This window comes from Halichoeres trimaculatus, unplaced genomic scaffold, assembly GCF_033239565.1.
Source record: "Halichoeres trimaculatus isolate MK-OKI-2021-1 unplaced genomic scaffold, fHalTri1.1 fHalTri1_scaffold_23, whole genome shotgun sequence".
In the NCBI taxonomy this organism is placed as follows: Eukaryota; Metazoa; Chordata; class Actinopteri; order Labriformes; family Labridae; genus Halichoeres; species Halichoeres trimaculatus.
Window position 1 is genome coordinate 17,424,457 of NW_027437201.1, and position 19,765 is coordinate 17,444,221.

At 41.9% G+C, this 19,765-nt stretch overlaps 1 protein-coding gene across 1 annotated transcript in view; it reads left to right on the top strand.

The window, feature by feature from the left end:
- The first annotated feature begins 1,259 nt into the window (after positions 1–1,259).
- Positions 1,260–19,765, top strand: part of sema4gb (sema domain, immunoglobulin domain (Ig), transmembrane domain (TM) and short cytoplasmic domain, (semaphorin) 4Gb) — a 42,070-nt gene continuing 23,564 nt past the window's right edge. Inside the window, exons 1-2 of the mRNA XM_074662998.1 lie at positions 1,260–1,378; positions 6,610–6,895. Coding sequence (XP_074519099.1) covers positions 6,751–6,895 — 145 coding nt within the window. The 5' untranslated portion in view covers positions 1,260–1,378; positions 6,610–6,750. The remainder of the gene's footprint in view (positions 1,379–6,609; positions 6,896–19,765) is intronic.

Below are 19,765 nucleotides of genomic sequence, written 5' to 3' on the forward strand. Positions count from 1 at the left end.
AAGAATTACTTTCAATTGAAGAGAACTTCAAAAATCAGTTTTTAAGAGATGCTTTGGGGGCCCCTGGGAATCTTGGGGCCCCAGGCAACTGCCTGTGTTTGCCTAATTGTAGCTACGCCCCTGTACAAGATTAACCTTTATGAAGTTTTGCCACATTTATAAAGATGCATGTTTGTGTAAGTGTGTCCAAAACTTTCTCAAAAATGCAAAACATGAAAAAACAAGCTGGACAACTTTGAAGAGAAATTCCCTCGCATTACGAACACAAGGCAAAGGTAAGTCAGGACATTTTTAAAAACAAAGGCTCTACCCAAATAAAAGAGGCATTAAAGGTCAAATAGGTGAATTTTAATGGATAGAAGTGGGTGTTCTTGTTAAATGATAAACAGATAAGCTAGAAGTTCTTATGATTATTCTAGCTTTACGGAAAGTATAAAAGCATAAATTCAAGCATACTTTTATACGCTACACAGTGCTTAACAAATTTTATTAGACCACCAACCAGTGAAAGGTATTTTTGCCAGCCTTGCACAAAACCACACCACTTTGTGTATTTCTTATTATAATTTTTTTGTGAGACAAGCATTGTACCTTACATACATTATACCTTGTATAGAATGTCGCACTTATAACTTGAACCACTGTTTATGGAGCTCAATATGGCAACTTCAGTGCCTGGAGTTTTGTCATGTCATACTTTAACCACTAGAGGTCAGTCACGAGGCACTGATTATTTTGCTACTGTTCATGTGTTTATAGATGGTAGATAGCCTAGGTGTTAAGTATGGTTGTATCCATAAAAAGGGTGATAGTAAAATGTTTTTTGTTATACATAAACAGAGTTTGAGGATTTCCATAACCCATTTCACTCTAAAATACAATAATATACAACTTTAATTTTTATTTAACCTTTATTTTTAATCTTTAAAGACTGGATAAGACTCAGTGAGTGTGAAAACCTGGGTAAGGAGAATATAAATGAGTTATATACCTTGAAAACACATGTGGCTACACAATAAAGGCCTATAATTTATGTTAATTTTATCTAGACATTAAAGAAGGATTTATTTTCTAAATATTTTGTTATAGGACCAAGCTTTTGAACTCAAGGGTGCAGACAATCTAACTGTTTTAGGGTTTAGATTATAAGGAAAAACTGTATAAGGAGACTGTATGGTCACAAGATAAGACAGAGTGACTTATATAGGCTGTGAATCCTGTATGTGTGTGTGTGTGTGTGTGTATGTGACGGGGGTGGAGGGAGTGTGTGTGAGTGTGTGCTGGATAACTGCAGCAGCAGCAGAGTAGCTCTGTGTTTCACAGAGGAGAGAGGAGAAGGAGACTCTCAGGGTGTTTGAGGACTCCAGGAAACAGGCAGGTAAGTCTGTTAGCTTCTTTGCCGTTTCTAAAATGCGTCACCGTCTTTCCTCCACTTTTCCCGCGCACATGCACTCCTCAGAAATCCATGAAAACGCAGGTGAAGGTGATCCAGGAGTGCGCGAGCCTGTTTTGCCCTCGCGCTGCTGCAGTCCAAGCCGGACAGGTGCACATGGGCGGATGTGTGTACGTTAATTACGCGCGAAGGGACTATTTACTGACGTTAAAAGCCTCTATTCATCGTACGTGTGAGATAATTTACGCCTGAAAAACGTGAGTAAATGTTAATTTATCGTTTAAAGTCACTTTTTCTCACGAGCTGACCGCATTGTCCTGAAGTCCTAAGGCGTTTCTTGGACATATTTGTTGTTTCAAGGCTGTGTTCATCTTCTAGTGTTGAAAGAAGTGAAGGCTAGACCTCGGACAGAGAGGGGAGGGTTACATGTTTGCTCTAGTGAGTCATTCTTTCAGTAGTTTTCTCTTAAAAGTTCATAAACTCTACCTGAACTAGTGAGACATGGATGAATGGAGTTTCCCTGTATAATAACAAATGTATATAAAATGTTTGAGTCCAGTGGATCCTTGAGAGAAAAAGCAGCACATTCACATTATTAGCACTAATGATGTAATGCTTAAGTGAAATTTTAAGGTGTCACAAGTCAAAATGAAGCTATTTCTTGGTAAACAAATACTTTAAGGCACTTAAAGCTCCACTAAGAAGTTTTAAGCCGGTTGCAAATAGACAGAAACAAATATTGATGCCTCCTTATAAGCTATTAAACCAATCAAAATCATTATTAACAAGACTAAAAGTATCTTGCTATAATTGCTGCAATGTTAAATATTTGCACAATATTTTATGGGAATATTTTATTTTTTATCATATTTTGCAGTGGTGAAGTCAAGGCAAGTTAGACTGACGTCACAACACAAACACATGTTTACCTCACTAATGAAATGTCAAAGACCCCTCAGGTGGATGCACTCGACAGCGGGGAATGGTTTCATGTTTATTTGAAGCAAACATTTACAGCTTTGGAGGGTTTGATGTCAGTGTTACTTACATTTTCTCCTGCTGTTCTTTCTTTGTTTGCTAATCCAGAAAAGAACAATCCCAATTTCATTTCATAAAGAAAAATAAATGCTGAATGACAGACAGCATGCTGTAAAAACGTCCCATCTGTTATGATGGCATGCTGCAAAGCTTCAAAAGTGATTCTGCAGCTAGCCAGCAGGGGGAGCTCTACAAGTTCTGGCTTCATTCAGGCAGGCTGTTTTGGTTTCATACATGTATCCATCTGGAAAAGGAAGTGTGTCTCATTAACAAAAGTACAATCACAAATTAAAAGCTAACTTGAGTTAAAAAGTTGAGTATTAACAGATTTGATGGGTCGGAGCAGTTTGAAAATGAGTGGAGGGTGAGTTTGGTGCTTGGTTCTGTGAGATGTAGACAAGAGGTTGGTGTGTAAGAAACACATATTAGGGGAAAGAGTATGATGGTGGAGGAAGTCAGTGAGGTAAGAAGGGGCCAGGTGGTGGAGGTAGGTGATGGGGAGCCATCAAGACATTTCAGTACGTGGGTGATGTGGTCTCGGGAGTGGGTGAAGGCGAGGAGTTTGAGGTGTGCCACAGAGGATGCTATTGCAGTTGTCCAATCAGGGTGTAATGTTAGGATGGATGGGTGTTTCGACAGCAGAGGAAGAGAGGAAGGGGCAGAGGCAGGTGATGTTCTCAGGTAGAAGATGGCTTTTTGGTGAGCTGGGTGATGTGGTGTTGTAAAGAAAGATTGCTTTCAAAAATGATACCAATGGTTTTGAGGTTATATATGAATGAGGTGCAGAATAAATGAGAAACTAGAGTTGGAAAAAAATCTGGGAAATTTCAGGTAAAATTCAGGAAATTTGTCTTGGAAATATTGGAAATTATCTTTGGTCTTGTTGCTGCCAACTTAATTGAATTTTTCTTAAAACTCCCGAGAAATTTTGTGTCAACTTGAATTAAGTTTTCAAAAATGATGAGCTAGCTGTGAAAAATATTTATGCCTGTATTCATGACAGACTGATGAGAAAATTTCTGGATTTTTTTTTTTAATATATAATCTTTAAAAAATTTAATCAGACATGTTTGCATGCATGTCTGCTCATAATTAACCAAAAAGTTAAATATTTAAACATGTATTTCAAGAGGTATGGACACCCCTAATGAACTTTCTTGGTCGACAATAATGACAATGATCTTTAGAGTGTGACAACCACATTATTTATTTATTTATTTTATTTTATAATTTATTTATTATTTATTTATTTATTTATTTTTATTTTTTTTCCTTGCATATGATTAATTTGATCATTTATTTATTTATTTATTTATTCTTTATTATTTTTAATGTTAATGTTTAATGTTTTTATATATATTTATATATTACTTATTTATGTAATATTTTATTTTAGTGTTTCTAGTTTGTTTTTTTATATACATGTTTGTGTTGTTTAAGAAAAAATGTTTGTTCTATTATTTAACATATTAAATAATATATATTAACCCTGTTTTCAACAGAAAACTAATAAAAAAAATATTCAAAAAAATATTTATACATGTATATGACTGGGTAAATGCAGTAAATATCAATTACTGAAAATTCTCAAACTTTCCCATAGAGAGTTTTCAATATAAACTTAACTTACTAACTTATTAACTTACTCCTGAAATTTTGCAAACATATGTAAGACTAAAATTCAGAATGGGATTTGTGAGGGACTGGAGTTGATGATTATGAGGTCAGATTTGTCGTAGTTTAATTATAAGAAGTTTGTATGCATCCATGTTTTTATTTTAGAGAAGCCCGTAATGATTGTGGAGTATTTGTCTGTGGTTATGGATTTAGTGGAAATGTAGGACTGGATGTCATCGGTATAGCGGTGGAAATAAAGGCCATGATGACAGATGATGTTACCAAGGGGGAGCAATTATATGATGAACAGGACGGGACCAAGCACTGAACCCTGGGGGATGCCTCGAGCTAGAGGAGCAATGTTTTCGAGGTGCAGTTGTTGGTAAAAACGAACGGTTGACAGTCAGTGAAGGAGGATCTTGGTCAGGAGAATGGAGGACAAGGTGTTTTAATAAACCTTATAATAGTACGTTTTTCTCCTCTGTGAAATTTGTTTAAATATTTCTGTACATTTCTGTATTCATGGTTCAGCTCTGTGTCAGCGGTTTGACGCATTGACAGGCAAAAGGAGAACAAAATGCTTTAATATCTCAAATACCAGAGCACATAAAACACAGTCTCAACATTTAGTTACAGTCTTTCAGTGTTAATCAGTTGATGTTTGTAACACAAAGGTAACAAAGTGTTTGTGGCTTTTGAAGAAGGGAAATACAGAAATAGCACACAGGTTTTATTGATCTTTCAGCAGAAATATCAATCTAGGTATTCTGTAAATCAATCCACCCTGCTTGATGAATATTTCTGCTGGAAGATATCTTTATTTTTCTTCGCAAACCTTTCAAATTCAATGAGCCAGCAGGATGTTTGATAAGCTATCATAGAATTTGGTCAACATAGTGACAGTGGATGTGTTTCACGCCCGGCTCTGTGGATCAATGAACAGGAAGAAACACATCGTCTTTTGTGGAGTCAAAGGTGTCCCAGACACCGCCTGCTGTTCTGTTCGATTCCTCCCGTCACGTGTGACGCATTGCTCGTGCTTCTGCCAAGGCCGACCTGTTTACCTTTCCCTCTTGGAGCTTCGCTGCTTTCGTCGGGGAGGAAACTGAGCACCCTGTCAGCGCTTGTGCCAGCTCATGTGGCACACACAGTACAAACACACACACATGATGCAAATGCAGATGCGTTGAAAGAAAGGTGTGTTTGCTGTGGGTTACGTGAGGGCAGCAGCTGACAATACCACACCAAAGGGCTTCACACCCACATGCCCGCGTCTGGTGGATCTGTTGTTCTCTGTTTCTAGCAGATGGGACTTTAGGAGAGATTATGAAGTTTTATGCAGTCATTAAACAAGAATTAAAGCTCTGTTCCTCTGGTTTTGCATCACATGTTGTGATAGCAAAATGTGTCACCTGCATTTGGTTGAAATCATCAAAGGTTTGTTTTGAAGCTTAGAGCTTGAAACATGAGCTGGAGAGTTAGCAAAGGAACAAAATCCTTTTTATGTTGGTTCAGTTTTTTGAAAGCATTCAGAAGCTCATACAGATAATGAAATGTAGCTCAAAGTTCAGAGGGAAGCTCAGTGATGGGTTTTGCTGTGTTTGCGGTTCGTGTGATCATACATGACCTTTGCACCAGATGTTTGACCAAAAAACTGAACTTAACGTTTCCTGTCAGGTTTTGTCTGGTGCATTTTTTGCATCCTAAGGATTTCAGATGACAACACGACAGTCTCTAAGTCATCCTCAGTTGATTACAGCTTTCACTCACTTCACTGAATCATGCATTAAGCTTCTTCTAGCCTATTCAGGATGAGCAAGGATAGATTTTTTGAAGCACAAGTAAAGATGTTAAACTGTGCAGAGCCAGCTTTAGAGAATCAGTACGGATAATCACAAGGTGAGGGGATCCCTGCACCTTTACACCTTCTCCCCATCTCATCTCTCACTTTGCCGTTTTATAGCTTGCTTTCAAAGATTAGCACCCAAACCGCTAGCGGAAAGGTCATTAGCTTCATTGTGTTTCAAACTGGGAGTGATTAGCAGCAGCCGCCGTGGAGATTAAGCTGGGAATTCTCCAGTGTCACAATGTGGCGGTGCAGGATTCACAGCGTTGACCCTTTGATCAGCGACAGAGCCGGAGAGTGGGCAGCCAGGCAGAGATTGAGCTGATGGCTTGGGGCCTAATCTCTAGATTATCTGTCATGCTGCGCCGGTGTGCTCACAGCTAATTAAGAGAGGGAGATGTGTGTTGCTGTATCACATCATCAGGCTGCATTATTTAACTTACTTAACTTTTTAAATGGCCTTTTATGTTACAGCACTTTACTCATTCACTTCTGCTAATTGGTTGTAATCAGAGCGTGATGATGCGTATCTGTGGGTAATTTTCTGCTTGTGCCGTCAGGTGGGCAGGAAAGTCCTTATGAGGGATCTCCAAAGCTGTGTAATGCACTTTGTAATGGTGTGAGGAGCTAATGCACAGTTTCAAAATCAGGTTGTCGATTCGCTTTATCCTTTCTCTCTTCATCATATTTATTGTTAATCTCTGTCTCTTCACAGACTTCCCAGCAGGAGGATCATCAGAGTCTGCAATCAGCTCCCCCCTGCCCTGAATATACACACATCCCCTGCTCTGATTTGTGTGTTCAATAAATTTAGAGCAATCAAAGCTGCTTTCAGATCAAGACCTGTGTGTAAAACATGGGAGACCAGAGGTCGGTGCAGCCCCTGCTGCTGCTCCTCACACTCCTCACGCTCCTCACCAGGATGTCACAGCTGTTGGCCTTCCCCTTCAGCCCGTCCCTGGACCTTGATGTCACTCCCAGGACGACTGTTTTCATGAAAGGTGAGGGCTGAACTGAATTTCCTATGGCATAAAGCAGGAGGTGAGACAAAGATTGTTTGACAGAGCAAACGTCCATTTAACGCTCCCCTTACTGCCTTATTTGACGCCACTCAGGCTCCTCTGTCCCCTGCGCGTTAAAAAAGTGGCACCATTTCAGAAAGTTGGCCCTGAAGACAGCTCCTACACGCTCAGAGTTATTAATCGTCTCTCTTAAGCCCTGTCCTAGATCACAGCGCTCAGCAAACACTCCTAATGAAACAATAGACAAGAGGCCTCATAAAAAGAAAACCTGAGCACAGTGGATCTGATTAGCGTCTGTGCAAAAAAACTGCTGAATCTGTGTATTTTAGTACACAGTGAGTATTTACACTCATCATCAGCACCTTCCTCCTCTCCTCCTATCAGCTCACCTTTCCCCTCCCTTTCTCTCCCCTCATCACTGCAGTAAAAGCTAACACTGCAGCTGCAGCGAGGAGGGAAACCCAGCAGCAGCAGCAGACGGATCACAAAGCTCTGCTCTTACCTCTTCTCCACCTTTCTCCTCTCGTCTCCAGTCCTCTGAGGAGGAGTATTATTAGAGAAGGGGTGGAGTGAACATGTTGGCAGCAGAGCTCCTCTGTGTGAGGAGTTGAGTGTTGCAGTAAGATGATGGTCTGGTGAATGGAGGATGTGATGCTTGTTGTCCTGAATCACAATCACTCAGAGAGAAGAGGAAATAACAGAGACGCCACGTTCTTCTGTTTGTCTGCTGCTTTACCCTGATCCAAATTGGAGAGGAGTTCGAAGTTTGCCGTCTGCTGTAAGGAGAAAGTTGTGCAAATGTTCTGCAACAACGTCCAAGTTTGCCTCAGAAAGAACAGAGTTTTTGTACGGTTAAGGAAATTTAAAAAGTATTAATAACACCCTGAAGCAAAAATACACAAACGGACACAGCACTGCCTCTAAGGCTGCTGCACAACATGTTCACACGTCTAACTCTGACGTAACAACTATACACACCTGATCAAAATGTAAAGACCAGTTAAAAATACACAAATCAACATTTTGCTCTGTTGGATCTTAAGAAGTTTCTAAGTAGAGTTTAAAAGTCAAAAAGAAGAAATGGGAACTAGACAAGAAAAACAAACTATTGAAAACAACAATTAAAATGAAACAGGCCATTAATCAGCTGATCAAAAGTTCAAGATCTCAGCCTTTAAAGGACAAAATCTGCACAAAAATGTGGATTCAATGTGATTTTCTGTCAGGTATTTACTCTTTCATGACCTCCTGCTGGCAAAGGCTAAAAAGCTTTCTCTCTTTGAACATGGTCTATCACTGCCTAGGTTGGATGCAGTAAGGCAGCCATTTTGAACTTCTTCAAAGATCCTGAGGGTTATGGAACAAAAATTGATTGGCTGTCCGTCAAGACACAGGATGATCCTAGTGCCAAATTAAGGTCGTTAATGTTGCAGCCCAATAACCATCTGACGACCATCTCCTTCAATACCACAAACTCACCTGTTAGGACTTTTTCAGAGAGCACCAAACATGAGACATTCGAAAGTTAGATTTTCTGAGGAGAAAAAACTGAACCTTGGCTTCAACGTAACTGATATATTTGAGGGGGCGCCATCATGATCTGGGGGCTTTTTCCTTCAGTGGAGCTTCAGGTTGGTCAGGGGCGTCAAACGGCGACCAGCAATTTGGAGATGTTGCAGGGGGCCTCCTTCATGACTGAGGGCCCTGGTCTGTGTGGTAACAACTGGGTTTTTCAACAGGGCAACGCTCTGTGAAGCCATCACCATGCAGAGTGAAAACTGGGGGAGCTCTGACGCGTCATTGGTGACGCCACCTGCTGTCAGACTGGAACTGGTTTAGTGTAGAAAACTCTGTTAGCTTCTTACTGCTTTGCTTTTGGCTTTGTCTAGTGCTACTCTTACTTGCTCACTGGCTGTTCATCAAAGAAAATGTCCTTTGAAACGCAGAAACCTTGAGCATACCTGCTCCTGACAATCAGGACTCAAGTGGAGTCAAATCCAAGTCTTGAGTACTACAAAGCTGTAATTGAACCCCTCCACTGACTCATAAAAGTGCAGTATTAGTTATTAACTAAGTGGGGAGCACACACTGGATTAACTCTGGACGGTTTGTTAAATGGGGCAGCATGAATAACTCATTAGAGCTCATAGAGTAAGTTTGTAGTGAATCACAGACAGATCTGCCCTTTCTGGAAACCGCCTGTTTATTTACTCATCTCTGAGTCCAGCTCTGCCCCACATCATAAATCATACATACTCTGCTTACCCCGGGCACTCTTTCTGTGCCGCAGCCAGCGTCACTCTCTCATCTCCGATTTTATTTCTCTCTCTGCCCTCTTCGAGAGTCGTCCTTGACCTACTTTCAAACCACACGGGGAGGGGCGACGGGGTGTGAGTGCACGTGAGAGTGCAGAGTGTGCACGTGTGTCAGCATGCGTTTCATCAGCCTCCATGTGTGACAGAGGGGGGGTAATAGGGCATGCATGTAGTCACATCATGTAAAATCTGCTCACATACAACCTCTGTCACTTTCCCTGTGGTGACACGCGCCACTCGGGGCGTGCAGAGAAAAGACTGGACTGCGGAAGTGTAAATGAAAAAAAGATGGATGTTTGTGGGTGTCACTACCTGTGGGAGACTGTGGGAGGATTTATATTCTGCTTCTCATCTGAGGTGAGGGGACGCTCATTAATTTACAGTATGCTGTGCAGATGGCCTGTGTGAGTGGGCGTACAAGGACGAGATGTATCAGGGGGAAGCTCAGAGTTATGAGAAGGAAAGTGACAATCAGTTTCTGCACCTTCAGTGACAGAAACTTTGAAGGTTGGCGAGAAGAAATCCACGTAGTAGAAAGAAAAGTCAACAATGCTCAAAGGAAACCCATTTAGTGTTGAGATTCTTGTCGTATTTTCAAGAAAACAAGCTGTTGTTTTGCTTGGTGCAACATCCAGGAATGAAGCTGGAGTTGGTGACATTGTGGTGTCAACAATAAGTGAAATAACTTTGTAGATTTGAGTCTGAATTTAGTCATCAGTTACTCTGATGACTAAATTTAAAAGTAATTGATGAATTTATTGTCACTTAAAGAATCAACAGTATTGGCAAAATAATAGAAAATAAAGTGTTATGCCTTCAGATGAAGAACTTAGTGGGCCAAAAAGGCAAATAAATAAAAATAAGTCCTCAATCTTTTCACCTGCAGGTCAAACAGTACACCCCCTCTGCCCTACCACTATCCGTAGCAGCTAACGCTAATGCTAACGTTGGTTTGATGAACCCCTCGTGGTTTTCAAACGGGGTGACGATTTTAGACAAAATGACTCCTAAAAGACATACCATGCATTTCACAACATATAAAAGGAGTGTATGTGGGATTTTGTAGCTCTTCACCTTGCTGTTGAGCTCCCCGGCTCGTCATCGATGAGCCCAACATGTTTGTGTTTTCAGAGCTGGATCATCGCAGTCATCCTGCCGTGCCCATAGACTGTAAAAAAAATGGACGTCCAGTTGCTTGGCTCGAAGTGAGGTCTCCACAAAAACTGCTCCCCCTGGTGGCTGGCTGCAGTATAGGTTTAAAAATACGGCTTTCCAGTCATTCCAGATGGGCTGTGGTCAAACTTTAAAAAATTATTACACCTCGTAGAAATGTTTCTCACATCCGATTGTTGCGGTGGTTTAAAGATATTATTTGGCTGTCTTGTATCCAAGTCCTCTTTTTTCTGAAAAGTTTCGTTTTCATTAGTAATACAAGGTTAAAAACGAGGCTTTATGCAACGTTTCACAATGATTGACAGATGCCGTTCTCGTGTCGGGAGGTAGAGTCAGGAAGTGATTAGACTCTTGAAAGAAAAAGAAATAATTATTTTTGTCACCCGGCTCCACTCAGATTCTCCCAGAATCCCTCATCGTCTCTACTGCGCAGAATCTGGCTCCAAACTGCTACAATTGTGGCGCCTGAGACAACAGTAATTTGGCTTCAAAACCGTAGAACGATAAATGGCAGAACCACGCTGTCCACTCAATATACAGTCTATGGCCGTGCCATGTGAGGTCATCTTGCAAATATTGCAATCAACACGCCGTGAGCTTTTACTGAGTGTGAAATAATCCCAAACTCTGGCATTTTTTGGATGAATGGCTTTCTCTGGCTTTGCCATTTTTCATGTGTTTTCTTGTTTCCCCCACCTGCCGGCTCGGCTTCTCCTCCATCACGCTGATCTGTTTACATGTGATGCATGCAGCCCAGGTAATCTACACTCCAGTCAGTAGGTGGTGGTAATGGACCTTCAGCTAGTTGCCAACCGATTTTTATCGGTTTTATCAATATAACGTTGCATCCCTAGTCTGAAGGTTGTGGAAATTAGGAAGTAGAGAGCATTGTTCCTGCAAGCCAAACATCTGATATGTCCCTGGATGCTGAAACTGAACCAAAATTCGAAGCTCTTCAGGAACTACAGACTCCCTTAAAACTCAGTTTGGAAAATGAAACAGGAGTTGAGCCCGGTTATGTTTCTTTAATAGATGTATGATCCATGACTCATCTTTCCTAAACAGTGTCTGTTTGTGTGTTTATGAGATGGGCTTGTTGTTTCCTCCCAGAGGTGGGATAAATGCCTGACTGTGCTCTGAACTCTCCCGTTCCCCCGTCGGGTACCGTCTTTTTTCCTTCCCTGCGTCTGCCACCAGACTTGAAGTAATGTTGTTGTGAAATATTGATGCACTGTAAGTCGTCTGTGTCGGCTGCTTTGATAAGCTGAGAAGGCAAAAAGAGGTTTGGAGAGTTGATGTGAGGGCGGTAATTAACCCTGTCAACTCGTAAATGGCGACCTTTCTTCATCCAGTATTGTAATTAGAGGAACGAGGACAAAAGTCATTGGCGGTCATCCACTGTCTTCATTTCCAGTGCAGCCAAGTCTATTATTGTCTTTGCCAGCAGCGTTAGCAGCTGTGAATCAACACAGAAAGCATTGATTACGAGCTCACATTAAAGGCTTGAGCGCAGCTGCTTTCGATGGTTTGCTAAATCTTTTCGCGGCTGGGTGACAGCGTTGTTACACCACAAAGACACACTTTGTTTTCCTCTCCTCCCTGTGACAAAATGACTGCTTTGGACCCTGAAATCCACCGAGATCTCCGCAGTACTTTGATTTCATCCTCCTCTGATGCTTCAGATTCTGACAGGATCTCGCTGATGATACTCCGATTAAGTATCTGTGTGCCGTATGTGCGGAGCTGGCTTCCTTCGTGGAGATGAAAGTCTTGGCTGTCTTTCGTCTCATTCTTTAGTCTCACAGGTTTTAAAAAAAGTATTATGGAAGTTTTGGCTCTGCCCCTGGCTCTGTTACAGGAATTGTTTTTGTCATCTTATGACATGTGGTAAACAACACAGCGCATTTCAAACGTAGTGTTTAGCAGGTGATGTCTCTGGCTGTGGCTGATGTCTTTATTCACAAAGAGCTGAGTTGACATGTCTGCCTGTGGGGTTCCTCTTTCTTAAAACCATCAGATAACTCAGAAAAATGTGCAGATTTTTGGTCAAACACACACTTTAAAGCTTGGATCCTTCCTCTAATGCTTACATTAACCTTTGCATTAAATGAGTTTAAGGTGCAGTTGCTGGAAAAGGTGCGCTAAAGTGCCAGCTCCTGAGCCAAAACACATGCCAAAGTGCCTTCTTGGTTGGCAAAAGACCATACTGCCTCTTTGGATGGTTAAAGCATGATAAACTGCCTGTTTGGGAGCCAAACTCTGTGCTGAAGTGCCTATTTCAAAGCCAAAACATGCACTGAAATACCCTCCTGGTTGGCAGAACACTAAATTGCTTCCTTGGCTGGTTGGAACATGAGAAAATGCCAGCTTGGGAGCAAAAACGTTCACCAGAGTGCCCCCTTGGGAGCAAAAATGTTCACCACAGTGTCCTTTTGGGAGCAAAAACACATTTTTGTGCCCTCTTTGGAACCAAAATGTCCAGAAGTTCCCACTTGGGAGCCAAAACCTGCACTTAGAGGCCCTCTTGGAAGCCGAAACACTAGGGTGCCCACCTGAGAGCCAAAACACGTTCTTTAGTGCCCTTCTGATTAGCAAAAAATGCTAAAGGGACTTTTTTTGGGGGCTAAAAAGTGCTAATCGCACTCCCAAGAGCCAAAACACACTGAAGTGTCCATTTAGAAGCCAAACCATGAACTAAAAGACCCTACTGGTTGGCAGAACACTAAACTGCTTCCTTGGCTTTTTGAAAAATGATGTGCTGCCTGCTTGTGGGGCAAAAATCTGTGCTAAAGTGCCCACTTTAGAGCCGAAACATGCTCTATAATATAATTAACTGCATCCTTGGCTGGCTGGAACATGAAAAACTGTCAGCTTGGGAGACGAAACATTCACCAGGGTGCCTGATTGGGAGCCAAAACCTGCACTTAGAAGCCCTCTTGGAAGCCAAAACACACACTAAAGTGCTGACCTGAGAGCCAAAACAAATATTTCAGTGCCCTCCTGGTTAGCAAAAAAATCCTAACTGCCCCCTGGATGGTTTAAATATGATAAGCTGCCTGCTTATCATGTAGTTCAAGCCAAAACATGGCTTGAACTGACACCTTGGGGGCTGAAATGTGCGCTAAAGGGACTTTTTGGGTGCTAAAACCTGCTAATTGCACTCCCAGGAGCCAAAACACACTGAAGTGTCCATTTAGGAGCCAAAGCATGCACTGAAAGACCATCCTGGTTGGCCGAACACTAAACTGTTCCTTGGCTTGTGAAAACATAATAAACTGCTAGCTTAGGAGCGCTCAAGTGCCCACCTGGGATTCAAAACATGCTTTAGCGCCCTCCTGGTTAGCATAACACAACCTCCTTGTATGGATAAAACAAGATAAACTGCCTGCCTTAGAGCTGGAACGCGCTAAAGTGCCCTCAAGGGAGACAACAGGGTGCTAAAGTGCCCTCTTCAGTGGGAGAACGTGCTGTTTGTGCCTTTTTCTTTTCCCCCTGCCCTTCAAAAACAATGTGCACACCACTGCATTAAACCACGTATTTAACTCAAGCTCCCCGCCTCATGTTTTTTTCCATAGGGAAGGGACCATTGTGTATAATTCCTTATATAATCCACATTAATGTGCGTTGACTCAAGAGGCTGTTAAAGACGTGAAGAGCTGCTTATATAATGCAAACAGAGATGACAACAACTGACAGTTCTGACACTGTCCGAAGACGTTAAGTCAGCCTTTCCTCCCAGCATTTGTTCCCAAATCTTTTTATAAGCACGTGCCTGTGTTCATGTGTGTGTGGGCGTCACATGGTCCCTATACTGCGTCCAGTGGTCGGTGAGTCACCCAGGAAGTCACACACGATGACGAATGTGGTAGACACGCACACACACAAGCAAACACATGAAGTATGAAGTGGATTTGCGATCATCTTGAGTCCCACATGGAGGATCTCAAATATGTCTGAGCGGGAGTGTACACATTCTGGACGTGCCACCTGTGACGGCTCAGTGTTGAGACCCAGCTTCTTTGTGCACACACACTCACACTCACACACACATACAGATCCTCTGAGTCACTGATGTCTTCACTCTCTTCAGGAGACAGATGAAGGATGAAATGAAGGTGAAGAGAGTACGTGTGGAAACCTGACAGATGTTTCTGAGAGCACTTGTTTTGCCCTCATCTCTTCATCGAGTGATGTTTCCTGAACGTGCACACTAAAAAGTTTGACTTGAACACACACTTAGACACACACATGGACTCAGGGACATGTGCATGTGGGATGACAACAGTAAATAGAAAGCAGCAGGCTGAGAGGCTTCTGGCACACCTCAGCGCTCTGTTGACTTTCTTCATTGATTATGCAGCAAAGCACAGGGTACAGTGTGTGTGTTTGTGTGTGTGTCTTGTATTTGGAGAGAAAATAGCGGCTTCAGGGAGGAGTAGGTCAATGTTAACATACGGCTGTTATCTCAGATTCTAAACACGTTCATGGCCCTGCTAATGCTGATAAAAGTTTTTTTTTTCTTGTTTGTCATAGTTTTTAAAATTTGGAAGAAACAAGTGGAATACTGTGACTAAATCCTGCTTTTTCTTCCTTATTTAATTAAACAAGATAGAAGATTCACCACCAAGCCCCACTTGTAGAAAAGTGGAGCTTAAAACTAAAAATATTATTATTATTGTTTAACTATTCTTTTTAGTGATATGAGGCTGGAACGTGTATTTTTGTTGGGCATCCGCTCTTTGAACAAGTGTGTGTGTGGCCTCTAGTGTCTTTGGAGCAGGTCCCCTAGTGGACGTTTGAGGTACTGCAGTGTATGGTACTTCCAGCTTCATTTCTGAAGACCTGAGGTTGCCAGTTTTTTTGGAGCAGAGATGAAATCAAAGCTGTCTCTCTATAGAAAGACCATAGATCGACCCAATTGGTCAAATCAGGTGTCAATCAAAAGGACTACAGCTATGACACTGTTGTATTGAGGTCTGAAACCACTCATAGAAACTACAAGACTCTGTGTTTATATCCAAGACCAAACAGCCTGCTGCCCATTGAGGGTTTAAGCACTTAATTTGAATAGAATAGAATAGAAAAAAAATTGAATCTACTTTATTGATCTTGAAGGGAAGTTCAGGAGTCACAGCTCCAAAAAAAAAGTAAGAAAGTGTAAAGTTCAAATATATCCATAAGAAAATAGGTGAATACAGCTTGGCCTTAACTTTTCACCTCCAGGATCCAAGACTGATCTGTTCTTCCTCACCACTTTTTTCAGTCTCATTCTCCTTTGTCCTATCCACCAACAGCAGGTGAAATCCCTCTCATGTAGTGATGGTGTCCAGTGTTAGCTCCATTAGCCATGTCTCTGTGAATAGCATGTTGCCACTCTGCTGGTTTTCCCTCTAATGCTGGGTTAGCACTGCTAGCTTGTCGCTCTTCTTGGAGATAGATCTTACATTCCCCATAACGTTGGAAGGATGGAAGGACAGGTCGATGTTGCCTCTTCCTAGCTCTCACCGCAGTATCTCAGCTCACTGGGAAACATCAGGCCTTGCACCTGTTAGCATCGACACGCTAGAGGCTGCTAACAGCTGATCTCATATGTAAACAATGCGATCATGGCTACACGTAAAATCTCTCGACAAACACGGGAACAAAAAAGTTAAAAACACCACTGCAGACATGCCCAGTTTGGTGTCCATAACCAAAAAATAAGGTATAAAAAAGTAATTACAGACTCCAAATGCAAAGATGACAAAAAATAGAAGAAAAAGAAATACAAAGAAGAGGGAGCTGATGCAAGATGCAGCCACTTGAGCATTGCATATCCATCAAAGTAAACACCAGTAAGCCAGTAAACACCTCTGACTACAGAAAAATTGAACAACTCTTTTTAGTGTATTTGATGAAATTTCGAGTTAAGGTATCATCATTTTTGTCCTTAAAAGCAAAGTTAGAGGTCACATTAGGCAGGAAACCCACTGAGTCACTGTGGATGGATTCTTTGTAAGATTAAAGTTTACCATACAAAGAAAAAGCTTTTAGTTCTGTGTTTGTTTTTGTGTGTGTGTGTATGTGTGTAAAAGGACCAATTTCTTTCCTTATTTCCTCTCAAATAGTCAAGGGATTGGCTTTTGGAGCACAGCTGTGATTGCACTGATTTCCTGACCGAAGTGAACAATCGCTCTCCTCTTTCATGCATCTGACTGCAAATTTAGAGCATCAGGTGTTTCAAAATGTGACAACAAGCCCTGCCCAAAAACTGTCCTGACATACTCAGGTCTGAATCCAAGGTCAGGGCTCCGGCTGCCTTGGGCTGAGGGACATTCTGCTCGTCACCGTGGACCTCATCGGCCTGTTGTATCATGCTGATTCTATTTTTATAAGATAGAATCCAAGGCTTACACTCACTCCAGTTACTCATGAGTAATGGGCTGCTTTATGTCGCTTTGGGCTATCATTGTGTTTGAGTGAACTGTCCCTTTAAATATAATCTCACAGGATGCGTTGCATGATTCAGATGAGGTGGATGTTTATGTGACAGTCTCTCAGCTCTTTGCAAACTTTGATGTTCTTGTTTCGCTGGTGTGTGTTTTCCGTGTGTGTACCTGTGTGTAGACCAGAGGCCTCTGGGCTGTGTGACTCCCAGCAGGAGCTCCGAACCTTTCAGATGAATTCAGGCCCCCCTATTGGCATGTCCCGACATTTGGCTGTGTGTGAGGAGCTGCTTGTTGCTCACTGACTTCTGAGCCTCTGAGAAATACTATGTGACAGTCACACGACCGTCTTCTTCCCTGGTTTTTACCGAGTTACATAAGTTTTGTTTGTTTTCCTGTCACAGCCGTGAGAAGCAGCAGAGTTAAGGGTGATCTAGGAAAGTTGAGTTCTTTGGTCTGGTCTAGTCTTAGAGTCTGAAACATAACAACCAAATCTCTCATACGTAGAGGTTTGGAATACAGAAATAAAACCAATAAACTCTTTTCTTCTGAGAGCCTTGGGGAGCCTTTTCTGGGCTGGTTATAAAACAGACTAAATGAATACTTAAATTTTCTAATTACCCACAAAGCAAACAAGCTTGATTATTTCTCTTTAATCACCAAAGAAAGCAGTTGGTGCTTTGTTTAATATCATAAAACAAAGATTTGTTCAGTCTGTGTTTTATAACTTTTGTCGGTTTGATGTAGCAGGCGTTGTGTATCTGCTGTGTCTTTTTTCCCACCTGTCGGTGATACAATCAGGTGGACAGGCATGAAGAACAAACACGATAACAACTCATTTATTGGCCACTCAGAGACTTAACACGGTCGTCTGGCTGTCAGTGATAGAACCGGTAAGAAAAGACCGGCAGGAAGGATCGTAGGCGTACCAAGAGACCACAGTCTGACTCAATCTCTGCCAGGTCTTCTGGAGAGTCGCCGGGCGCTCGCAGAGCCGCCGTCATCACCCGGCGTGTCCATGTGACAGCCAGACAAGCATGTTGACATGTGGGGGAGGAAAACGCCTCCCATGTGATGTTTGGGGAAACTCTGAAACAGTTTTCATCATGTTGTCATTACGCAAGATCAACCCCCAGCGAGGGACATGCTGTCACCCTCATTATCATCACGGCCATCGTGAGTTATTGCGGGGAAAACATTAGTAATGCTGCGGTGGAGATAGTGTAGGTGAGTCAAAGCTGAGAGGAGTGAGTGTTTATCTCCTTGTCTTTATTTTGGAACAAGTCCAGGGACACTTTTGGACATTTTTTACCAAACAGACCTTTTACTCCTCAAAGTGAAACTATGTTTGAGAATTCATCTAATGTTTTATGCTGAAAGAGGACGCATCAGTCATGAGTCATGCCAAATGTGTCTAGATGGGCAAGGATGAATCTTACAAAGCAGCCTCTCTTTGGTACCATCCAAAATGTAAATCAGTCTTTACCCTTTGAAACGGACCACACCAAATCTGTCAGAGCATAGCTTTACGTTTTTTCATGATGTGTCATTTTTTACAAAAACTTTTGGTAAAGATCAACACAACTCTAATATCCCCAGCAATTTAAATAAATTGTAAAGACTTATGTCCAGACTAAGTAAACAAAGTGCTATAAAGTTCAACAAACCATAAAAAAGAAGAAAATTTGACACATATTTTTCTAAATACAGAAGTGTCATCTCCCAAAATTGCTAAAAATCATAATGGAGTGTATTCAATGTAGGAAGGGATGTGAACAACTGGGGTCTGGTTCATAATGGGTTTTCGTTTTTAAAGGTCCCATATTATGCAAAAATCACTTTATTAAGCCTTTTAGCAAAATTTGTGGGTCTTTGGCTTTCCTCCCAGCCCATATTTCATGACAAAACCTGTAATTAGTAGTGCTTCTGAATGTAAAATCCTGACCTAAAACAAGCCATTTGGATTTTGGGGATTTGCTGATGTCAGCAATTTCCTCTTTTGACCAATCAGGAGCAAGTCTGACCTGATTGGTCCACCGGAGCAGATACCCCCAAACCCCCTCCCCGCCCACTCTCTCCAGCAGCGGGGAGGAGAATGCCAAAGTTGAAGAACCATCACTGCTCTGTTTTTGGCTGTAAACAGCCACATGGTTCCGTGCACAAGCTTCCCATCTCGGAAGAAGACAACACTAAGTGACTAAAGTTCATTTATCAAGGAAATGTGCCAGCTACACCCAGTAAAACTGTGCATGTGTGTGCTAGTCACTTCACGGCCGACTGCTTTTCCAACTTTGGACAGTACAACAGAGGGCTAGCGAATAGACTGGTCCTGAATCCAGGCGCATTACCAACCATCCACCAACAAACCTCAGACCCTGGAAATGTGAGTATTTTAAATGCTGTGTGCTGTGGAGCAGATGTAAGAGCTTTTCTTCAGCGTCCCCTTGTCTCTGTGTTAGCTTCAAGATGCTAACTTAAGCTGGGGTTAGCCTGTTGTTTCAGCCTGTAATGTTACGGTAAACGAGTTTCACTGTTTTCTTAACATTGTGCACTCAGAGCTCGTGGCGCCGCTCTCAGTGACGTGAAAGAGTGGGGCGGTATCAGCGGTGGCTCGTTTACATATGAAGACCACGCCCACTAAATCAGAGCGTTCTGAACAGAGGGGCTATGAGAGCCTGGAAACAATGCTGCTGTGCTTGATTTATTGGCTTGTTGGACCAAAACATATTACTACCATTTAATGATCCATATTAAACTTCAGAAAAGTTGCACAATATGGGACATTTAATATATTTTGTACTGGATTTTTGCGAACACGTTAGTGGAAGGAAACAGTGCTCTGGGTCATTTTGAAAATGCAATATGAAAGTACGAGCTCCATCACCGAACAAATGAAACTCATAAGTCAAGGCACCACTGTGCTGACAAACCACAGG